Source organism: Petaurus breviceps, unplaced genomic scaffold (assembly GCF_028583685.1).
Source record: "Petaurus breviceps papuanus isolate PSGF00001 unplaced genomic scaffold, PetGlider_PUasm1.0 64, whole genome shotgun sequence".
In the NCBI taxonomy this organism is placed as follows: Eukaryota; Metazoa; Chordata; class Mammalia; order Diprotodontia; family Petauridae; genus Petaurus; species Petaurus breviceps.
In genome coordinates, this window is record NW_027186428.1 from 7,002,476 (window position 1) to 7,027,144 (window position 24,669).

The 24,669-nt window shown below is 38.2% G+C and overlaps 1 protein-coding gene across 3 annotated transcripts in view; it reads left to right on the plus strand.

The window, feature by feature from the left end:
• Positions 1-24,669, plus strand: part of KIF3A (kinesin family member 3A) — a 75,681-nt gene that overhangs the window by 17,415 nt on the left and 33,597 nt on the right. For all 3 annotated transcript variants that reach the window (XM_069103857.1, XM_069103858.1, XM_069103856.1), the window contains exons 4-7: positions 10,733-10,817; positions 11,978-12,083; positions 13,425-13,564; positions 13,798-13,995. In XM_069103857.1, the coding sequence (XP_068959958.1) occupies positions 10,733-10,817; positions 11,978-12,083; positions 13,425-13,564; positions 13,798-13,995 (529 nt within the window). The remainder of the gene's footprint in view (positions 1-10,732; positions 10,818-11,977; positions 12,084-13,424; positions 13,565-13,797; positions 13,996-24,669) is intronic.

The following is a 24,669-nucleotide window of genomic DNA, read 5'->3' on the forward strand; positions in this document are numbered from 1 at the left end:
AGTTGGTCATCACACATACATTGTGTTTGTAGTTGTGTACAAATTTCTCCTGGTTCTACTCTTCTCACTCAGCATCAGTTCTTTTAATCCTCTCCAGGTAAATATGAAGACTGCCTGCTCCTCGTTTCTTATAGCACAATAGTATTCCATAATGTGCATATACCACAACTTGTTCAGCCATTCCCCAATTGATGGGCACCCCCTTAATTTCCAATTCTTTGCCACTACAAAAAGAGCTGCTATAAACATTTTTGTACATATGGGTCTTCCTCCCGCTTCTATGATCTCTTTGGGATATAACCCTAGGAGTGGTATTGCTGGATCAAAGGGTATGAAAGTATTTATAGCCCTTTGGGCATAATTCCAGATTGCTCTCCAGAAAGGCTGGATCAGTTCACAACTCCACCAACAATGTATTAGTGTTCCAGTTTGCCCACATCCTCTCCAGCATTTGTCATTTTCCTGTTTTGTCATCTTAGCCAATCTGACTGGTGAGATGTGGTACCTCTCACAAATCAAAGTTGTTTTGATTTGCATTTCTCTAATCAGTAGTGAATTAGAGCATTTCTTCATGTGCTTATAGATAGCTTTAATTTCTTTCTCTGAAAACTGCCTGTTCATTATCCTTTGACCATTTATCAATTGGGGAATGACTTGTATTCTTATAAATTTGACTCAATTCTCTGTATATTTTAGAAATGAGTCCTTTGTCAGAGACATAGGTTGTAAAGATTCTTTCCCAATTTCCCACCTCCCTCTTAATCTTGGTTACATTGGCTTTGTACAGAAACTTTTCAGTTTCATGTAGTCAGAATTATCTATTTTACATTTTATAATGTTCTCTAATTCTTGTTTAGTCATAAAGTCTTTCCCTCTCCACAAGTCTGATAGGTAAACTATTCCTTGTTTTAGGAGACTGCTTACAGTATCAACCTTTATACCTAGATCATGAACCCATTTAGACTTGATTTTGGTATATGGTGTTAGATAATGGTCTATGCCCAGTTTCTGCCATACTATATTCCAGTTTTCCCAGCAGTTTTTGTCAATAGTGAGTTCTTATCCCCAAAACCAGAGTATGGAGGTTTATCAAACAATACATTACTATAGTCATTGGCTTCTGAAGGTCAGTTGTTTTTCAATGAGATAGTTCACATTTTCTCCTATTTTTTTTCATTCTTTTGATTTTGTTTTAGGATTTTTTAATGTCTCATGGAATCATTAGCTTCCTCTCACATAATTCTAATTTTTAAGGGCTTATTTTCTTCATTGAGCTTTTTTACTTCCTTTTCCATTTGGCCAGTTCTGATTTTTACGTTCTTCTCTTCAGTGGATTTTTTTTCTTACTTTTACCATTTGGCCAATTCTGTTTTTTAAGGAATAATTTTCTTCAGTATATTTTTGTGTCTCTTCTACAAGTTGTTGACAGTTTTTTCATAATTTTCTTGCATCATTCTCATTTATTTTCCCATTTTTTCCTCCACTTCTGATATATGATTTTATTTTTTTTTAATTTTTTAAATTGAATTTTGTTTATTTTTAGTTTACATCATTCATTTCCACAAGATTTTGAGTTACAATTTTTTCCCCATCTTTCTCCTACCCACCACCTCAAAACAGCAATCCTACTATGTACTCCCTCCCCCAATCTGCTCGCTCCTATATCCTCCCCTATCGCTCCTCCGACTTTTCAGTAGGGCAAGATGGATCTCCATGCCCCAGTGCCTGTATATCTTATTTCCCAGTTGCATGTAAAATAATAATAATAATAATATTTAAAAACATTTTAATTTAAAACTTTGAATTCCATATTCTTTCTCTTCCTCCATTGTCACCCACCCTTACTGGAAAGATAAGCAATTCAATATAGGTTGTACATGTGTAGCTATGCAAAACATTTCCATAGTGGATATATTGTGAAAGACTGACCATATTTCCCTCCATCCTATCCCTACCCCCACTTGTTCTATTCTCTACTTTGACCCTGTCCCTTTTCAAAAGTGTGTGCTTCTAACTACCCTCCCCGCCAACCTGTCCTCCCCTCCATCATCTCCTGTCATACCCTTTCCCCCTACTCTCCTGTAAGGGCAAGATACCCAATTTAGTGTGTATGTCATTTCCTCCCTAAGCCAAATTCAATGAGAGTAAGGTTGACCCATTCCTTTTTGCCTTCCTGTTCTTCCCCTTCATTGTAACAGTTTTCCCTTGTCTCTTCTATGTGAGATAATTTACCCCATTCTGTCTCTCCCCATCTCCTCTCATTATATTCTTCTCTCACCTTTCAATTTCACCTTTTAAATATCATCCCTTCCTATTCAATTGATCCTGTGCCCTCTGTCTATGTATACCTGTACACATATATACACACACTCACATGTATTAATACACCCATATACCCTCCTATATAGACAATATATATGTATACATGCATATATATACATACACACATTTATATTCCCTTCAACTATCCTCATACTGAGAAAAGTTTCATAAGTTACAATTATTGTTTTTCCATGTACGCATATAAATAGTTCAATTTTGATAAGTTCCTTATGATTTCTTTTCCCTGTTTACCTTCTCATGCTTCTCTTGCTTCTTGTGTTTGAATGTCATATTTTCTATTCAACTCTGTTTTTTTCATCAAGAATGCTTGAAAGTCCTCTGTTTCATTGAATGACCGTATTTTCCCCTGAAACATTATACTCAGTTTTGCTGGGTAGGTGATTCTTGGTTTTAATCCTAGCTCCTTTGATCTCTGGAATATCATATTCCAAGGCCTTTGATCCCTTAATGTAGAAGCTGCTAGATCTTGTGTTATCCTGATTGTGTTTCCACAATATTCAAATTGTTTCTTCTTGGCTGCTTGTAATATTTTCTCCTTGGTCTGGGAACTCTGGAATTTGGGTATAATATTCCCAGGAGTTTTCTTTTTGGGATCTTTTTCAAGAGGTGATTGGTGAATTCTTTCAATTTCTATTTTGCCCTCTTGTTCTAAAATATCAGGGAAATTTTCCTTGAGAATTTCTTGAACGATGATTTCTAGGTTCTTTTTTTGATCATGGCTTTCAGGTAGTCCAATGATTTTTAAATTATCTCTCCTGGATCTATTTTCCAGGTCATTGGTTTTTCCAATGAGATATTTCACATTGCCTTCTATTTTTTCATTTGTTTGGATCTGTTTAATAGTACCTTGATTTCTTATAAAGTCATTAGTTTTCATTTACTCCAATCTAATTCTGAAGGAATTATTCTCTTCAGTGAGCTTTTGAGATTCTTTGGCAAATTTGGCTTTTTTTTTTCCTTTATCAAATACTTAATTAACTTCTAGTTTACATCATTCATTTCTGCGAGATTTTGAGTTACAAATTTTCTCCCCATTTTTCCCCTACCCACCACCCCAAAATAGCGATCCCACTGGATATCCCCTCCTCCAATCTGCTCTCTCCCATATCTTCCCCTATACCCCCTCCGACTTTCCAGTAGGGCATGGTGGATCTCTACATCTCTATGCCCCAGTGCCTGTATATCTTATTTCCCAGTTACCTGTAAAATAATATTAATAGTAGTATATATATGCATATATATTTAAACATTTGATTTTAAAACTTTGAATTCCAGATTCATTCCCTTCCTCCCTTGTCACCCACCCTTACTGGGAAGATAAGCAATTCAATATAGGTTGTACATGTGTAGCTATGCAAAATATTTCCATAGTGGATATATTATAAAAGACTGACTATATTTCCCTCCCTCCTATCCCACCTCCCACTTGTTCTGTTCTCTACTTTGATCCTGTTCCTTTTCAAAAGTGGGTGCTTCTAACTTCCCTCCCCACTCTGTCTGCCCTCACTTCCGTCATCCCCTTCCCCTCTACTTTCCTGTAGGGTGAGATACCCAATTTAGTGTGTATGTCATTCCCTCCCTAAGTCAAATTCAATGAGAATAAAGTTGAACCATTACCTTTTGCCTTCCTGTTCTTCCCTTCCATTGTAACCACTTTCCTTGCCTCTTCTTTATGAGATAGTTTACCCCATTCTGTCTCTCCCCATCTCCTCTCATTATATTCCTGTCTTACCTCTTAATTTCACCTTTTAAGTATCATCCCTTCCTGTTAAATTGGTCCTGTGCCCTCTATGTATGTATACCTGTAAACATGTATACACACATTCACATATGTATTCATATGCCCATATACTCTCATATATAGACATATATATGTATATATATGAATATAAATATATACATATATATATATTTCTATTCTCTTCAACTACTAAGAAAAGTTTCATAAGTTACAATTATTGTTTTTCCATGTAGGAATGTTAATAGTTCAACTTTGATAAGTTCCTTATGATTTCTTTTCCCTGTTTATCTTCTCATGCCTCTCTTTCTTGTATCTAAATGTCAAATTTTCTATTCAACTCTGGTTTTTTCATTAAGAATGCTTGAAAGTTCTCTATTCCATTGAATGACCATATTTTCCCCTGAAACCTGATACTCAGTTTTGCTGGGTAGGTGACTCTTGTTTTTTTTTTTTTTAATGCAATTGGGGTTAAGTAACTTGCTCAAGGTTACACGGCCAGTTATTTCTGGGTGTGGTGCTAAAGTATCTGAGCCTGGATTTGATCCCCAGGTCATCCCGACACTGGAGCCGGTGCTCTTACTCGTTGAGCCACCTGGCCGCCCCTAAGCAATTGGGGTTAAGTAACTTGCTCAAGGTTACACGGCCATTTATTCCTGGGTGGGTGCTAAGTGTCTGAGCCTGGATTCGATTCCCAGGTCATCCCGACACTGGAGCCGGTGCTCTTACTTGCTGTGCTACCTGGCCGCCCCAGTGACTCTTGGTTTTAATTCCAGCTCCTTTGACCTCTGGAATATCATATTCCAAGCTCTTCAGTCCCTCAAGAAGGGAGTAGAAGCTGCCAGAGCCTGTCTTATCCTGATTTTGTTTCCATAATATTCAAATTGTTTCTTCTTGGCTGCTTGTAATATTTTCTCCTTGATCTGGGAAGTCTGGAACCTGGATATAATATTCCTACGAGTTTTCTTTTTGGCATCTTTTTCAAGAGGTGATGGGTGAATTCTTTCAATTACAGTTTTGCTCTCTGGTTCTAAAACATCAAGGCAATTTTCTTTGAGAATTTCTTGAAGGATGATTTCTATGTTCTTTTTTTGATCATGGCTTTCAGATAGTCCAAAAAATTTTAAATTATCTTTCCTGGATCTATTTTCCAGGTCATTGGTTTTTCCAGTGAAATATCTCACATTGCCTTCTATTTTTTCATTTGTTTGGATCTGTTTAAAAGTATCTTGATTTCTTATGAAGTCATTAGTTTCCATTTGTCCAATCTAATTCTGAAGGAATTATTCTCTTTAGTGAGCTTTTGAGATTCTTTTTCCATCTGGCAAATTTGGCTTTTTAAGACATTCTTCTCCTCATTGGATTTTTGGGCCTCGTTTGCCATTTGAGTTAATCTATTTTTTAAGGTATTATTTGCTTCAGTCAGGTTATTGAATCTCTTTTCATGATTTTCTTGCATTGTTCTCATTTCTCTTCCCAATTTTTCTTCCACTTCTCTTACTTGATTTTCAAAATCCTTCTTGAGCTCCTCCATGGCCTGTAATTAGTTTATATTTTTCTTGGATGCTTTTGGTGCAGGAGTTCTGACTTCATTGTCTTCTTCCCATTCCATGCTTTGATCCTTTTTGTCCTCCAAAAAGGAATCTAAAGTTGGATTGCTGTGCTTGCTTTGCTTCCTTTGCATGCTTATGTTGCCACTCAGTTACTTGACTTTTGAGCTCTTTGCCACAGTAGAACTCTGCTTCCAGAGGAGAGAGCTTTGTCCCAAGTCACTGGGGTTTTCGCAGCTGTCGGAGCTATTAGGTGGGCCCTGTCTCTACAGGCCCCACAAACTCTGGCTCACTGGTCACACAGCTCAGGACCACCACCCAAGACCATGATCCAGATCCAGGCAGGTTAAAGCAAGAGCAATTACCCTCTGAATGGTTGCTTGGCGCCCCCTATGATCTGCAGGCCAGGAGCTCTGAAGCAGCCATGCAGTGGCGTCTGCAGGGCTGCCGCACCTCATCCACTTCTCACTTTACGGGGCAGGGGCAAGGGCCAGACCCGCTCTCCTGTCCCCCCCAGTTCCAGCAGAGTTCTATACCTTTTACTTTGTTTTTGGCATTTATAGGTTGATGTTTCTGGAAACCACCACAGCCACTGGTAATCCACTTTCTCGAAGTCCCTTCCAGCTGCTGCTGGTCGGGGCTGCCCTCAGGTTAAAATCATGGGCTCACGTGGCCTTGTGCTTGGTTCCCAGTGCGCTATGATGGACCCTTCCTGTTGGCCTGCTGGGCTGCCTTTAGCGGAAGATTTGTTTCTCTTTTTCACTTTGTGGGTTCTGTAGCTCTAAAATTAATTTAGAGTCCTATTTTATAGGTATTTGATTTGAGATGGTTATGGGGGGAGCTCATAGAGTTTTCCTGCTTTTATACCACCATCTTAGCTCCTGATATATGATTTTAAAAGTTCTTTTTCAGCTGTTCTAGGAATTCTTGTTGGGCTTATATCAAATTTGCATTTTTCTTTGAGGCTTTGCTTCGAATACCTTTGACATCATTATCTTCTTCTGGATTTGTATATTGATCTTCCCTGTCATTGTATTAACTTGTTATATATGGTCTGGTTCTTTTTTCCATTGTTTGCTCATTTTCCCAGTCTCTTTCTTGACTTTCAACTTTATGTTCAAGTTGGGCTCTGTTTCTAGGGAGGGAGGGGTCACCATCCTAACCTTCACGCCTTTTTTGCTCCTGTTTTCAGAACTAGCTTTGGGAGTCTGTAGGTTTTCAGTGTTTATAATCTAGGGAGGTATGAGCTAGGGTAGACCTGCACAACATATGGCCTGCCAGAGGATTTTGGGCAACCCACAAAAAATGTAGAGAATGTAAAATAAAGTCAAGATGTAATAAGTGCTTTCTCCATGCTCTGCTTAACCCACCTTCCACTACACTAGTCACTTTGTGCCCATCATGTCACTTGGTGGGTGGGTTACAACTGCACAGTCTCTCCTGTTTGTCACATGACCCACATTAACCAACCATCATCAGTCTCTCTCTAGTCTGAGAAGAGTGAGAGTCATCTTCTTGTTGTATTTTCAGTCATTACTGGTGTTGAACAGGGACAAAGTGAGTGAAGCCATGCGCCTGCTCCAGCTGATGCCTGCTGTGTGATGAATGGCAACAATGTAAGGGCTTCTTCCCCTTCCTTGCTGCATGGCTGCCCTCCAGGTTACATGAGTGTCTAGCGCTCTCTGTGAGATCAGACACTCAGGTCAGTATTTTTTTATATGTGAGCAATTGCTGTGGAGATCTTTTGGTTCTAACATTAAGGCTTTTGGGGTGATTTGTAAAATGGATGATAAAAAGAAATGGAAGATCAAAGCAGAATGTAGAGTGTTTAATCCAGACTGGACAAATAGATACTTATTTACTTACACAAGAGACAAAACATTGTACCTTGTTTGCCAAGAAGTAATAGCTGTTCCAAAGGAATATAATCTTTGTCACTGTTTTGAATCAAAACATCCTGACTTAAGCAAATTGGGCACCAATGAAAAACAAAGCATCCAAATTGTTGAAAAATCTCAGTGGGTAACAACAGTTTTTCAAGAAAGTAAACTCAGAAAATGAGGCTGCTTCTAAAGTTAGTTTTAAGATTTCTAAAGAAATTGCTACAGTTGGGAAGTCTTACTGAAGGTGACTTCATAAAGAAATGTTTGTTGATTACAGTTTCTGGATTATGTTCCACTTAGCAAAGTGATTTTTTTAAACATTAATATGATTTCATTATAAATAAAAATCTTAAGTAGTAAGTGTAATTAATTGATATTAATTGAAATTTCCCTTTTAAAAATATGGTTTATCTACAAAATAGTTTAATCATTAATTATACATTTACTTGGAAAATGAGCTACTAAAAACCTATCTATTCCTTGAACAAATTTAGCTTGTTTTAATTTTGACTCCTGCCTACTGCCTAGATGCAGGTCTGATCTGGGGAGAGCTTTGGTGACTGCTCTCTCGGCCTGTGCTCTGGTCTTTTTCCAGGAAGTTGTTCGTATGTATCCACCACTCCTCCTGGCCCTAGGACTGTGACCAGGTCCCTCCCACTCTTCTGTAGCTGCAATTGCTAGTGTTCCCCTCTCTCTTAGAATTAAGGCAGGATTTCTTTTCCTCCTGGGTGACCACAAGCACTCCTCTCCATTCTGAACTACAACCAGGGCCCCTGCTCCGCTGTGGCCACAAGTGCTAATGCTCCTTCTGGCCCTGGGACGGAGGTCCACAACTGCATACGGGCAGTGCAACAAGTCCTGAGCCAGTGCCAGTAAAGGGTCCCCTGCAGTCTCCAGGTGTTCAACCTCCTTCCTCACTGTCCACTGGCTGAAAACTTGTGAAGTTCTCACTGCTAATGCAGCTGCCTCCAAGGCTGGTGCCATGGTGTGGATTGTGCTGTGCTCCAGGCCTGAACACCTTGCTCATTAGAGAGACCTTTCCTGCCAGCTTTCTGAGTTGTTTTGGGCTGGAAAATTGTTTGACTTAACCTTTTATTGGTTCTGCTGTTCCATAATTCGATTTGAGGTGTTATTTTAGAATTGTTGGGAGGGGTATTTGGGAAAGCTTGGCTGAGTGCTCTTCTACTCTACCATCTTTTCTCTACTGCTTCCCTGACTAGTCCTATTGAATATTTTGAACCAGATATTATGTGTGAATCTGAAACTCAACATGTCCTAACAGAACTAATTATTCTTTTCTCTTCTCCTGTTCCACCCCAACCCCTCCCCCCAATTTTCCATTTCCAAACGCATTCTCTCCTGCAAACTTTCACATTACTATAGAGGGTAGCACTATCATGCCAGGCACCCAGGTTTGAGACTTCAGTGTTATCTTCAACTCCTCTTATTGCCTCCACATATCTAATGGCCACATCTTGTTGTTCTTAGCTCTACAACATCTCTTTGTCTTCCCCCTCCTTCCAATTTCCTCCCTCCAGTAACCACCAGTGGCTCTTTATTACCTCTAGGAAAACTCCTAATTTTCCAGTGCCTTTGACTTAAGAATCTTTTATAACCTAATCCTCTTCAAACTTTCCAGGCTTCTTATACCTTACTCTCTGCCAAATTCTCTTCAGTCCAGTAACACTGGCCTCCTGGCTGTTCCATGAACAAGATACCCCATCTCTTAGCTCTGGGAATTTTCTCATGGGCTGTCCACCATGCCTGGAGTGCACTTATTCATCTCCACCTTTTGGCTTCTGTGACTTCCTTTAAGTCCTAATTAAAATCCCACTTTACACATAAAAAGCCTTTCTTAAACTCTCTTAGTTTTAATACTTTTCCTTTTCTATTTCCTTTTCATCTTCTATATAGTTTGTTTGTATATATTTATTTGTTGTCTCCCCCATTAGATTGTGAGCTCCTTGAGGGCAGGGACTGTCTTTTGCTTCTTTTTGTATGTTAAGTGCTTAGCACAGTGCTTGGTGTATAATAGGCATTTAATAAATATTTATTGATTAACTGACATGACATATCTCACAAATATCCCCTTCTCTCCATGTAATCACCATCCTAGTTGAGGTGCTCATCAACTCTCACTGGCACTATTATAATAGTCTTCTCATTTGCTCTCTTTACCTCAGGTCTCTCTTCACTCCAATTCATTCTCCACATAGCTGCAGCTGCTAAAATGATTTTCCTAAAGTGAAATTATTTTTTAGGATCAGATATAAATTGCTCTGTCTTTCATAGCTCTTCACAACCTGACTCATTCCTTCATTTCCAGTACATATTACATCCTCTCTATAAACTCTACAATCTAGCCATATTGGCCTACTTATTGTTCCACACACAGTACTCCTAACCCAGAATGTACTCCTTCCTTATCTTCATCTGATTTCAATCAAGAGTCAACTAAAGTACCATCTTCTATGTAAAACTTTTCTTAATCTCCCTAACTGCTAGTTCTCTCCCTTCTAAGCCACATATGTCATCTTCTTCATTAGGATGTAAACTTCCTAAGGGCAGGAACTGTTTCAGTTTTTTCTTTGTATCTCCAGGGTTTAGCTTAGCGTCTAAATTAGGCATTTAAAAATGTTTCTTCATTAATTGGTTGGTTTTAGGTACTAGGGAAGAAGGGAGGTTGGACTTCCTGTCATTGGCCCATCCTGTAGGTGTTATCCTGACAGCAAGAAGTTGTGTCTTTGATCCTACCTGTGTCAGGACCGCTGGTAGCTGATGAGATCACTGAGAGACAGAAAAGGAGAGTCCTAGAACAGAGAACACTTGGGTACAATCACAAAGACAGATAATATCTTCACAAAGGATTTGGAAGAGAGGATTGGACAGTAGATAGACAGGAGAGGGCAGAGTCAGGAAAATTTAGAAAAGGGAGAATATACAGGAAGAGGGGGTATTCAATAGTGTCAGATGTTGCAGAGAAGTTGAAAGGATAGGGACTGAGAAGATCACTGGATTTGGCAATTAAGAGATCATAGTTAATCTTTTTGTTTGGCATTGGTATTGGAAGTTAAATTGCAGTGACCTAAGAAGTAAGTACTTGTAGGAAATAGAGGCAACAAAAGGTTGTCAGCTTTTTTACATGTTATTTTGAACCAGATACTAAATGTGAATCCCAAACTCAACATATCCTAACAGAACTTACTCTTTTCTCTTAGGTTTTTGGTTAGAGTGTCTTATTTGGAAATTTATAACGAGGAAGTTCGTGACCTTCTAGGAAAGGATCAGACACAGAGATTAGAGGTGAGGATATTTTGAAAATTTTAATACTGTCAGGTAAGAATTATTTTTCCATAGTATTACAGAATCATGATGTTAGAGCTAAAGGGAACCATCAAAAACCCTTTTGTGATGTAGAGGGGATAAGGAAAGTTAGATACAAAAAAGTCAAGTGACTTACTTAAAATCATAGATTTAATAAGAAAGAGAGTTGGGACTCCAACTCAGGTTTCCTTACTCCAGGTCTAGTACTCTTTCTATGATGCCAAGCATCTTCCTCTTATTAAGTTTTAAGAGGACAATTAAATAAATTGAAGTTTTAGCTACTTTAGTATAAACAGTTTTAGTGTTTTAACTTAAAGTTGAGCTCATGACACTATACTGGACTGTATAGTTGTTTTCAGTTTAATCTAGTCTAATTCTCTTTATAGACAGTATTAGAAATTAGTTGGAACTATGTCTGTTAAAATTGAAAAGATATTGCAATGATGTATTCTTGTTTTGCTCTAATTTTTAGTATCTTCTGGCATTTTACTTCATCCTATAAACTATTTAAATTCCTTTTACAAAAGAGTTTCATTGTCAAAGAACTTTTCTCATTTGGCCTGATAGTCACAGATCAAATTTGTTCCCAGTCACATAATATCCCATCCCACATGACTTGTGAATGCTGTACTTTTCATAGCTAATAATTGTTTTTCTCTAATGGATGCATTGTCCAATTTGTTTTAAGTAATAACATAAGTTTGTGTAGCATTAGTCACTTTCCTACTGGCCTGTATTCTGCTGGGCCAAACTGATTGTTAACTGGATGAAGAGTCACTTTTCCTTAATGTGAGGAAGTGCTTTTCTCCCATGTCATGAATATGATGATGATAAAAAAAAAAATCCTCTGTCAAGTGAGTCAGAGTAATAGCAACCTATGTAGCATTCAAGTCTTCCTAAGCAGGCCAACATACTTTTTGTTTTCCTTTGATTCAGTTCACTACTTCTTTTAGAATAGAGAACAGGTTAATGAAGGGATGGGTAGGTAGAGGAATAAAATTATTTCCTCCCATTTTAAGGATTATTGTAAATTGCTATGTTGACATGTTACACCATCGCTGTAGTAATCTGTAAACAAATACAAGGAATATTGATTTAGAAAGTATCATATATTATCAGAATGTAATCTTATTTTTCAGGTTAAGGAAAGACCTGATGTGGGAGTTTACATCAAAGATCTGTCAGCTTATGTAGTAAATAATGCGGATGATATGGATAGAATTATGACATTAGGCCACAAAAATCGTAAGTACAGTCATTAATTGGCAATAAATCTTTAATGTTGAGTACATTAGTTTATTGTGAAGGTGGTAATGTAAGTTATATCACAGCCTGATGCCATGTGAAAGAGACATGATTTTGAGATATTCTAATAGTTGTGTATCTGGCAGTGAGCAAAATAATTGAGTAGGTAGGACAAATTTCTTTTCAGTTCTAGTCTATTTTATGCCATGCAAATGGTGGTATTCCTTAGAAACTTCCACATAATTTAATCCCCCAAAAGAAAGTGAATATTAACAGAAGATAATTTACAAAATTTGTATATGAAATCACTATCAGTGCATTTTACATTTTACATTTCCTGCTTAAATAATAGTTTCCATCTAAAATTAAAGCCATTTTATAAATAAAGTATGGTCATTTAATTAAAAAAAAATCTAAGAATGCCACCGTCTACATTGTTTTGCTTTAAAGAAAATCCACTACTCCACGCACTGTATATTTACATTTTGTTCCTGTGTATGTTAGTCTGTGAAATAGCTGTGAACCATGAATTAGCACTTTATTAGATTCTCATTTTATGGCATAAATCAGATACTTATATTTCTCAGTACTTCAAACATTTGTGACTTCATCTATTTGAATACTCTCTTTATTAAATTCCAATTCCTCTGTGTCTTAGTAGATGGCTTAATGAGTTGCTGTAACTGAGTCTGACTTAATTAAGTTGTTAGAAGAGACAGTTGCTGGTTCTGTATATGTAATCCTCTCCAGATTGACATAGGAACTGCCAAAAGTTTGTGTTCCACTGGTACTAGGTATTTGGGATACCAAGTGTCACTTGCATTTCATAATAAGGCATCCCAGTGGGCCTTTGTTGAAGGCTTAACTTTGTTATTCTTAAATTTTATTATATCTTCTTGTAGGTTACTTCTGCATGAATCTATGAAATAAGATCTTTGAATGAGATCATTACTTTGGGATAAAATGAACATAATCTTAGTGCTTTTTAGAAGCACAGCTAAATTAGTTGGGATGTTGAATTTTATAACATACCTTCTTTTTTCAGTTTGACACTTTACTGAACAGTAGCATCTGGGATTAAAATTAAGTATTTTATTTTAAAATTTTAGTTTAAACGGCAAAACAGATTCCTTCACAATCAACATCAAAACCCTTGACAAAGATTTCCAATAATGGTTGAATAAATTAATTGTTATCTATGTAATTCAGAAGTGGATATGTCTTTTTTAAAAGCCTTATGTCTCATAAAATTACATACTTTAAGTCATTATTTAATCATCTAATTTTGTACTTTCAGACATGTTTGAACATTACCTTTTTAAAGTGATTTTCTTCTTAAAGGTTCTGTTGGAGCAACTAATATGAATGAACATAGTTCCCGTTCCCATGCTATATTTACAATTACCATTGAATGTAGTGAAAAAGGTATTGATGGAAATATGCATGTTCGGATGGGCAAACTCCATCTTGTAGATCTTGCTGTAAGTATTATGATGCTAAGTGAGAAAGATTTTTCTTTAGTGATTTAGTGGATAATTTCTACTTTCATTTTCAAAACTCCTTATACAAATGAGAAGTCAGTGATATAATTTAGTTCTTAATTTTTTTTGAGTTTTTGTTCACTTAATTTTTCAATGGACAGTTTAAAAAATTTCTTGTTTTCTCCTGAATCTACTCTGTTTTTTCATCTTAATTCCTCTCTGTTCATTTTTAGGGTTCAGAAAGACAGGCAAAAACTGGAGCTACTGGACAGCGACTGAAAGAAGCCACAAAAATTAACCTTTCACTCTCCACTCTGGGTAATGTCATTTCTGCCTTGGTTGATGGAAAAAGCACTCATGTACCCTATCGAAATTCAAAATTGACTCGTCTTCTTCAGGACTCCTTAGGAGGAAACTCAAAAACTATGATGGTAAGAACTGGATGGTTGATCTCTTTGACTTGCTGCTAATTTATACATAACTTTTTGATTCAGTGGTGAATTTCATCTCATAACAGGCAAATAAATGTATCCTTTTTTTTCTTTTTTTGCTTTTTGGAGGGTAACTGGGGTTAAGTGACTTGCCCAAATTCACATGGCTAGTTTTTGTGTTAAGTGTCTGAGGCTGGATTTAAACTCAGATCCTCCTGACTCCAGGGCTGCTGCTCTGCTCATGGTGCCACCTAGCTGCCCCATGTATCCTTTTTTTTTAAACCATATGATCATTTCTTACATCTGCTGATAAAAGTGACAGAATCTAATCTCATTCCCTCCTTATGGTACGGAGACTATCTATCTATCTATCTATCTATCTATCTATCTATCTATCTATCTATCTATCTATCTATCTATCTAGATATAGATATAATATAGATAAATATAGATAGAAAGGCTACTAAAAATCGGTATTTTTAGATCCTCTGTAAACATAGGGGTAGGTACAATGGAAAGAAAGCCAGCCTTGAAGCCAATAAAGACTGGGTTTGAGTCTGGCTTCTGACACATGCTCCTTTAGATGACTCTCTAAGACTTAATTTTCAGAGAAGGTGCTGACTTACATTGGTAGATTTAATTTGTTCACTTTGGAAATTCAGAAATGGATATCAACAGGGCATTGGCAGATTTAATTTATTCACTTTAGAAATTCAGAAATGGATATGAACAGAGCCTTTCCCTTCATGCATTTAGAATAAGAATAATGTTTTTTGTGTCATGTATCTAAATTCCTTTTGAGGAATAATATTTTTAAATTCATAAAAGATAAAAGGATTATAAACAAAACCATTTATTTATGGAAATAAATACATGTTTTTTCCCCATAAAATTTCATGGACTCCCCTGGAATCCATCCAAAGGTGGTCTGTGGACCCCAGATTAAGGGGTCCTTACACCTTGTTAGAGATTCTCTTTAGAAGGACCTCTTTAAGTCCTTTAGAAGAAATGAACCATGTCAATATTGATACTTTTTAAAGTTGATCATCGAAAAACAACATTTCAATGTATTAAAAATCAAAACCAAAGATTGTATGTGAAAGCAAACTTTTGTTATGTATGGTTTTTTTTAAAGTATCTACTAAATTTAAGAAAGTAGTGATGAGGGACAGCCAGGTGGCTCAGCGAATAAGAGCACCGGCCCCAGTGTCGGGATGACCTGGTGTAATGTAATGCCAAGGAAAGGCAACTTCCCAGGTTCAAAATACCAGCATAGGTGCTCTCTATTTTATTCAGTGACAAACCAAGAACAGAGAAGATCAAAACATGACATCATTCAAAATACAGCATTTACTAAGTGTGATTAAATAATCTCCAAGGACTACCCCACCCCAGGACCTTCCAATCATTCAATCAATTACAAAGTCCCTGTTCTAAATACTTCTCCACCCCTAGGCTATACCTTAATTAAGTCCACCACAAAGCCCCTCTTCTCAAATGGAGATTAGTTTCCAAACATAAGGTCAAAAGTTCCCCACCCCTGGATCACAATTGAATCTACCCCAGAGTTACATCAAGTTTAAACACAGCACTTAATACCCAAATGGAGGTCTTTTCTTCATCTTGACACGAGGCAAGTTCTCAGCAATTTTAGTTCCTGGGGAGACAAGGCTTAGCAAGGCCATAAGATACATTGCCAGTCCCTTCATGAATTTATCCTCTGTCTGTAGAACAGTCCTAGAACCCCTGAACACATTAGCAAAGCCCTCTCCCAGGATTTCTGTAAACATACAACAAGAAAATCCTTCTTCAGGGCTTCTGAACCAACAGAAAGGCTCCCAGACCCCTGCAACAACAGCACTGTCCTTCACCAGTGGACAGTATTCACTCTGTCTGCAGGACAGTCTCCAGACCCCTGCAACAACAGTACTGTCCCTCACCAGTGGACAGTATTCACTCTCTGTCTGCAGGACAGTCTCAGGGCTTCTTAGCGAACAGCCAGGTTCCAGGACTTCTTCAACAAAAGGACAGTCTTTCACCAGTGGACAAATCTGGCAAAACAACATCAAAACAGACAGACAAAGTACCAGCATAACAGCCATATCTCCTCAGTCCTTGGCAGCTCAGGGGGCAGGTCTCAAAAGTCCAGGGCAATTCAAAGCGGCCACCAGCAATTCTCTTAGTCTCTCTCTCTCCACGAGGTGCTGCTTCCAAAAAGATCTTCCGCCTCTCTCTAGTGTCTCTCCAAATCTACCTCACCAGCTCCTCCCAGTTCAGGACTTTCTTTTCACATCAACAAGCCCATCCCACAGGTGGGATTAACAAACTCTGGGTTTTAACACAATCAATTTGAAAACCAAGCCAATACAGGGGGAATCTTTAAATGCCATTACTATCACACCTGGGTACCAAATCCGGGCTTAGATACTTAGCACCACACCCAGAAATAACTGGCCGTGTAACCTTGAGCAAGTTACTTAACCCTGATTGCTTAAAAAAAAGAAGAAAGTAGTGATGACATTGCCTATTTATGTCTCCTTCTGAATTTTGTTTTCTTTTTTAAAATGTCTTATTCATGTTCTTTTTTGTACTTCTATCATTAGTATGTAGCTGTTCCTTCCCCTGCCCTCTTGAGAAAAGTCCTTTTTTGTAACAAAACATAGCACAATTAAAACAAATTAGCCCATTGGTCATATATGAAGATAGCTCTTATTTTGCATTTGTAGTCTCTCATCCATCACTTCTATGCTAGGAGCTGGGAAATATATTAAAATTGTGGTTTGTCACTGCTTTGATGAGAATTCTTGAAGTGTTCCAAAGCTGTTATCCTTTATATTATTGTGGTCATTATATAAATTGTTCTCCTGGTTCTGCTTATTTCATTCAGCATCAGTTGATACAAAGCTTTCCCAAGTTTCTCTGGATCTATCATATTCCTAATTTCTTATGGTGTAGTGATACCCCAATATATTCATGTAACACAATTGTTCAGCCAGCAAAACTAGCATCCTTTCACTAAGCATAACCAGGAAACATAACAATTTGCAGCTACATGAAAGGATGGATCAGTTTCTTCTTGAAGAGACAAAAGAATTTTGGGGTTGAATTGATCATGTGTCCAAAGACAGGAACAACATTAAATGGTACACTTGGTCATCTCATTTTCTAATACTCGTGATGCACATAAACAAAAAGTACTGAATAGGAACAAAACTGTAATTTATATACCAATATTTGCCATGTAAGTTGCAGAGGCAGAGCAATTTTTTTGAAGAACTTAACAGCTCTTGCAAATCAAGCCTACAAATTCTTTGATACTTGTGGCCTTCTCTATAAAGGTGTATCTAGGAAAGGATCTTGAGAATTATTTTGGTAAATATATCGAAATGTAAGCAATAAAAGAAGGTTCAGAATCATAGACTACTCATAAAACCTCATACTTATATCATATATTATAAATATTTTTTGAAGAAGAGAGCTAGGAAGCCCTGTAACAATTTTTAAAAATTAAATGTTTATTTTTTTTAATTTGGCAAAAATCTGCCTTCTCTTCATTCCATTCCCCCCCACATTGGAAAAAGGAAAAAAAATACTGCTAAGAGTAGAGCAAAACAAATTTCCACATTGGCCATGTCTAGAAGGAGGAGGGAGAAAACCGTAAATGTGTGTGTGTAAATGCTGCACTCTTGGTCTTTCACTCTCTATCAGAACCTTGTTCATTCCACTGAGTTCCTAAGTCTTTCAAAATTCTTTGTCTTTACAGTATTGTTTTAATTGTATAAATTATTCTCCTGGTTTTTGTTCACTTTGCTTGACATTAATTCATAAAAGTCTTCAGTTTTCTCTGAAACCATTCCCTTTATCATTTCTTACAGCACAATAATATTCTATTCACATTCAGACACCATAATTTCTTCAGTCATTCCCTAGATGAGAGGCATTCCCTCAGTTTCCAATTCCTTGACACTATAAAAATAACCATCATATTTTAATGCACTCTTTGAGTTTGTTTTGCTTAGGACTAATCCCTCCCTTAATCTACCAGCCCCTTTTTCCTTCTCTCCTTTCTTTCCTGTTTCCCTGTTGAGTGAAATGTACTCCCTATACCTGTATATGTGTGTGTATCTTCAATCTCTTAGTCCACTGGCTACTTCCCCACTACCTTCAAACACGCCCATGTCCCTCCTATCCTCAAAAAGTCTTGACTTGATCCTTCCGTGTCCACTATCATCCTTTATCTCTCCTTCCTTTTGTAGCTTCATTCCTTGATAATGCCATCTATAATAGAAGCCTTCACTTCCTTTCCTCTCAACAAAGACTTTGGTCTCCAAAGTTACTAATGATTTCTTTTTTTTGTCTAATACTGTTATTTCTTTTAAAAAAATTTTTTTTTATTTTTTTTTTTTAGTTTTCAACATTCATTTCCACAAGATTTTGAGTTACAAATTTTCTCCCCGTGTCTCCCCTACCCCTCACCCCAAGATAGCAAGCATACTGAATACCCCTTCCCCCAATATGCTCTCTCATATCCTTTCCCATCTCCCCCCTTACTTTCTTGTAGGGCAAGATATATTTCTATACCACATTGCCTGTGTATCTTATTTCCCAGTTGCATGTAAAAAACAATTTTTTAACATTTGTTTTTAAAACTTTGATTTCCAGATTCTTTCCCTTCTTCCCTCCTTACCCACCCCCACTGGGAAAACAAGAAATTCAATGTAAGTTGTACATGTGTAGTTATGCAAAACATTTCCATAGTAGTACTATTGTACAAGACTAACAATATTTCCCTCCATCCTATCCTGCCCCTCATTTATTCTGTTTTCTCCTTTGACCCTGTCCCTTTTCAAAAGTGTTTGCTTCTAACTATCCTCTCTCCCAATTTTCCCTGTCCTCCATCATCTCCTCTCTTATCCCCTTCCCCCTTACTTTCCTATACGGTAAGATACCCAATTGAGTATGTATATTATTCCCTCATTAAGCCAAATTCAGTGAGAATAAGGTTGACTCAATCCCTTTCACCTTCCTTCTCTTCCCCTCAATTGTAACAGTTTTCTCTTGCCTATTTTATGTGAGATAATTTACCCTATTCTGTCTTTCCCTTTCTCCTCCCAATATATTCCTCTCTTCTCTCTTAATTTTTTTAGATATCATCCCCATCATATTCAATTCACCCTGTGTCCCTCTGTCTATGTATATACAAGTGCACACATACATACAAATACACCCTCATATATATATATATATATATATGCATATAAATTCTCTTCAACTATCCTTATACTGAGAAAAGTCTCATGAGTTACATTTATTGTTTTTCCATGTAGGAGTGTAAGTAGTTCAACTTTAATAAGTTCCTTTTGTTTTTTTTTCCTGTTTACCTTCTCATGCTTCTCTTGCTTCTTGTATTTGAAAGTCAAAATTTCTGTTCAGTTCTGGTCTTTTCATTAAGAATGCTTGAAAGTCCTCTATTTCATTGAATTACCATAGTTTCCCCTGATACATTATACTCAGTTTTGCTGGGTAGGTGATTCTTGGTTTTAATCCTAGCTCCTTTGACCTCTGGAATATCATATTCCAAGCCCTTCAGTCCCTTAATGTAGAAGCTGCTAGATCTTGTGTTTTTCTGATTGTGTTTCCACAATACTCAAATTGTTTCTTTCTAACTGCTTGTAATATTTTCTCCTTGGTCTGGGAACTCTGGAATTTGGCTATAATATTCCCAGGAGTTTTCTTTTTGAGATCTTTTTCAAGATTCAGTTGGTGAATTTTTCAATTTTTTTTTTTGCCTTCTGGTTCTAGAATATCAAGGCAATTTTCCTTGAGAATTTCTTGAAGGATGATTTCTAGGGTCTTATTTTCATCATGGCTTTTAGGTAGTCCAATAATTTTTTAATGATTCTCTCCTGGATCTATTTTCCATATCAGTGGTTTTTCCAATGAGATATTTCACATTGCCTTCTATTTTTTCATTTGTTTGGATCTGTTTTATAGTATCTTTATTTCTCACAAAGTCATTAGCTTCCATTTGTTCCAATTTAATTTTGAAGGAATTTTTCTCTTCAGTGAGTTTTTGAAATTCCTTTTCCATCTGGCCAGTTTTGCTTTTTAAAGGCATTCTTCTCCTCATTGGCTTTTTGGACCTCTTTTGCCATTTGAGTTAGTCTATGTCTACTTTTTTTTTCATTTTTCAAATGCTTTATTAACTTCTGATTTACATCATTTCCACCAGATTTTGAGTTACAAATTTTCTCCCCATTTTTCCCCTACCCACTGCCCCAAAATAGCAGTCCCACAGGATATCCCCTCCTCCAATCTGCTCTCTCCCATGTCTTCTCCCATACCCGCTTTGACTTTTCCAGTATGGCATGGTGGATCTCTATGCCCCAGTGCCTGTATATCTTATTTCCCAGTTACATGTAAAATAGTCACACACACACATATTTAAACATTTGATTTTAAAACTCTGAATTCCAGATTCATTCCCTTCCTCCCTTGTCACCCACCCTTACTGGGAAGATAAGCAATTCAGTATAGGTTGTACATGTGTAGCTAATGCAAAACATTACCATAGTAGATATATTGTAAAAGACTGACTATATTTCCCTCCCTCCTATGCCACCTCCCACTTGTTCTATTCTCTACTTTGATCCTGTCCCTTTTCAAAAGTGGCTGCTTCCAACTTCCCTCCCCCCAAGACTGCCCTCCCTTCCATCATCCCCCCTCTCATCCCCTTCCCCCCTACTTTCCTGTAGGGTGAGATACCCTATTTAGTGTGTATGTCATTCCCTCCCTGAGCCAAATTCAATGAGAATAAGGTTGACCCATTCCTTTTTGCCTTCCCCTCCATTGTAACCGTTTTCCCTTGCCTCTTCTGTATGAGATAGTTTACCCCATTCTCTCTCTCCCCATCTCCTCTCATTATATTCCTCTCTCACCTGTCAATTTCAACTTTTAAGTATCATCCCTTCCTGTTAAATTGGTCCTGTGCCCTCTATGTATACCTGTAAACATACATACACACATTCACATATGTATTCATATGCCCATATACCCTCCGATATAGACATATATATGTATATATGTATATATATATGTTTTTCTATTCCCTTCAACTATTTTCATACTGAGAAAAGTTTCATCAGTTACAATTATCATTTTTCCATGTAGGAATGTAAATAATTTAACTTTGATAAGTTCCTTATGATTTCTTTTCCCTATTAACTTTCTTATGCTTCTCTTGCTTCTTGTATCTGAATGTCAGATTTTCTATTCAACTCTGATTTTTTCATCAAGAATTCTTGAAAATTCAGAAAGAATTCTGTTCTACTGAATAACCATATTTTCCCCTGAAACATGATACTCAGTTTTGCTGGGTAGGTGATTCTTGGTTTTAATCCCAGCTCCTTTGACCTCTGGAATATCATATTCCAAGCCCTTTGATCCCTCAGTGTAGAAGCTGCCAGAACCTGAGTTATCCTGATTGTGTTTCTACAATATTCAAATTGTTTCATCCTGGCTGCTTGTAATATTCTCTCCTTGATCTCGGAATTTTGGAACCTGGCTATGATATTCCTAGGAGTTTTCTTTTTGGGATCTTTTTCAGGAGGTGATCCGTGGATTCTTTCAACTTCTGTTTTGCCCTCTGATTCTAAAACATCAGGTCAGTTTTCCTTGAGAATTTCCTAGAGGGTGATTTCTAGGTTCTTTCTTTGATCATGGCTTTCAGGTAGTCCAGTAATTTTTAAATTATCTCTCCTAGATCTGTTTTCCAGGTCATTGGTTTTTCCCATGAGATATTTCACATTGCCTTCTATTCTTTCATTTGTTTGGATCTGTTTAACAGCATCTTGATTTCTCAGAAAGTCACTCGTTTCCATTTGCTCCAATCTAATTCTGAAGGAATGATTCTCTTCAGTGAACTTTTGATATTTTTCCATCTGGCAGAATTGTCTTTTTAAGGCATTTTTCTCCTTGTTGTCTTTTTGAGCCTCTTTTGCCATTTGAGTTAGTCTATTTTTTAAGGTGTGATTTTCCTCATTCAGGCTGTTGACTCTCATTTTGTAATTTTCTTGCATCGTTCTTATTTCTCTTCCCAATTTTTCCTCCACTCCTCTTATTTGCTTCTTAAGGTCCTCTATTGCCTGTAACCAGCTTGTATTTTTCTTGGAAGCTTTTGGTGCAGGAGTTCTGACTTCACTGTCTTCCTCCTGTTCCATGCTTTGATCCTTTTTGTCCCCAAAATAGGAGTCTAATGTTGGATTGTTCTGTTTGCTTTGCTTCCTTTGCCTGTTCCTGTTTTCACTCAGTCACTTGACCCCTGGACTTTCTGCCACTGCCACCAGACAGGGGAGCTTTGTTCCAAACGCTGGGGTTTTCCCAGCTGCGGGAGGTATTAGTTGGGTGCCCTCTCTGAAGCCTCCACACACACTCTGGCAAGCTGGTCACACACCCAAGAACCTCCACCCTACACCGCAATCTAGATCCAAGCAGTTTAACGCAAGAGAGATTACCCCTCAGACTGGTTACTTTTTCCCCCTATGCTCTGCAGGCCAGGAGCTAAAGCTTCCACGTGGCGGCGGTTGTGCCACAGCCCTCAGAGGCTTCTCACCCCTGGGGCAAAAGCCGACATACTCCCAGCTACTGGTCCCAAAGTCCACACTGCACTGACCTCTCACTTTGTCCTTAACTTCTATGTGTTGATATTCCTGGACCACCACAGTGGCTGGTGATCTGCTGGAGTCCCTCCAGCCCGTGGTTGGTCAGGCCCGCCCTGGGGCTGAAACCTCTGGATCGAGCGGGGCTGGGGTTGGCTCCCAGAGCACTATGCTGGACGATTCCTGCCAGCCTTCTGGGCTGTCCTCAGTGGGAGGTTAGCTTCTCTGTGTCCTTTTGTGGGTTCTGTAGCTTCAAAGTTTGTTCAGAATCCCCTTTTTCATGAATTGGAGGTGGTGGGAGCCGGAGCCGCACACAGGTCCTGTTTCTACTCTGCCATCTTGACTCTGCAGTTAGTCTGCTTTTTAAGGTCTTATTTTCTTCAGTATTTTTTGGGTCTCCTTTGGCAGGCTGTTGACTCTCTTTTCATGATTTTCTTGCATCATTCTCATTTCTCTTCCCAATTTTTCTCCCACTTTTCTTACTTGATTTTCAAAATCCTTCTTGAGCTCCTCCATGGCCCAGGACTAGTTCGTATTTTTCTTGGAGGCTTTTGATGCAGGAGTTTTGACTTCGCTGTCTTCTGGTTCTATGTTTTGATTCTTTTTGTTACCAAAAAAAGATTCTTTAGTCTGATTGTGCTTCCTCTATTTGCTCATCTTGCCAGCCAGTTACTTGACTTTTGAGTTTTTTTGCCATGGTAGAACTCTGCTTCCAGTGTGGAGAGAGCTGTGTCCCAAATTTCTGGGGTTTTGCGTGACTGTTGTCAGAGCTTCTTCTAGGCACCTGACTCAGAACTATGAGGAAGACTGCCTTTCCACAGTCTCAACAAGTTCTGCCATATTAGTGCTCCTCACCGCAGGACTGCCACTCAAGACTGCAGCCCACATCCAAGCAGGCCAAAGCAAGAGCATGAATTGGATTCTAAATCGTTGCTTGGTCCCCCTATGATCTGTAGGTCTGGAACTCAGGAGGCAGCCATGAGGCAGCAGCCGCTGCCCCAAGGACATGGACCAGACTGTGCCCCTCTTTCACCCAGGATCAACAGGGTTCCCTACTCACCTTTTACACTCTCTTTGATGTTTATGGGTTGATAAGTCTGGAAACTGCCACAGCTGCTGGTGAATTAGCCCCCTGCAGTCTGCTCTGGCCAGTCTGTGCCATGGGTCTGGGCCCACGCAATTCAACACAGGCTGAGCTGGCTCCCATCCTGGTGTGATAGGCCCTTCCTTTCGGTCTTTCAGGCTGTCTTCAGTGGGAGATTTATTTCTCTTGGTTACTTTGTGGGTTCTGTAGCTCTCAAATTTGTTTAGAGTCATTTTTTTTTACAGGTGTTGGATTGGAGATAGTTGGAGTGGGAGGTCAAGCAAGTTCCTGCTTTTACTCCACCTTCTTGGCTCTGCCCTCCTAATGATTTCTTAATTGCCAAATTTAATGACCTTTTCTCAGTCCTCATACCTTTTTAAAAAAAATTTCTCTGCAGCCTCTGACACTTTTGCTCACCCTCTTCTTCTTGATAGGCTTTTTCTCCCAAGGTTTTTGTGACTACTCTGTTTTATTTTAAGGTCTCTTCAATACACATCCTTCTATCTTCTGACATTGCCACCACCCTGGTGCAGAGATTCATCACTTCTTGAATGGACTATTGTAGTAGCCTGCTGGTTGTCTGCCTTTCACAGGTCTCTCCCCCTACAGTCTATCTTCCTCTCACATGTCAAAGTGATCTTCCTACTTTCCAAACTCAGTGGCTTACTATTGGCTGCAGGATAAAATTTAAAAACCTCTCTTTGGCATTCAAAGCCCTTCATAACTTGACCCTCTCCTCTCTTTCTAGTCTTTTTTGTTTGTTTTTTTGTGGAAGGCCTACTGCTGGTTTGCTGGGGTACAGCCTGCCCCTCTCATCCTGGTGCAATAGAGTTTTCCTGCCAACTTTCTAAGTTGTCTTAGTTTGGAAAATTATTTCACCCTGTCCTTTTTGTAGGTTCTGCCACTCCAGCATTTGTTTTGATGCATTATTGA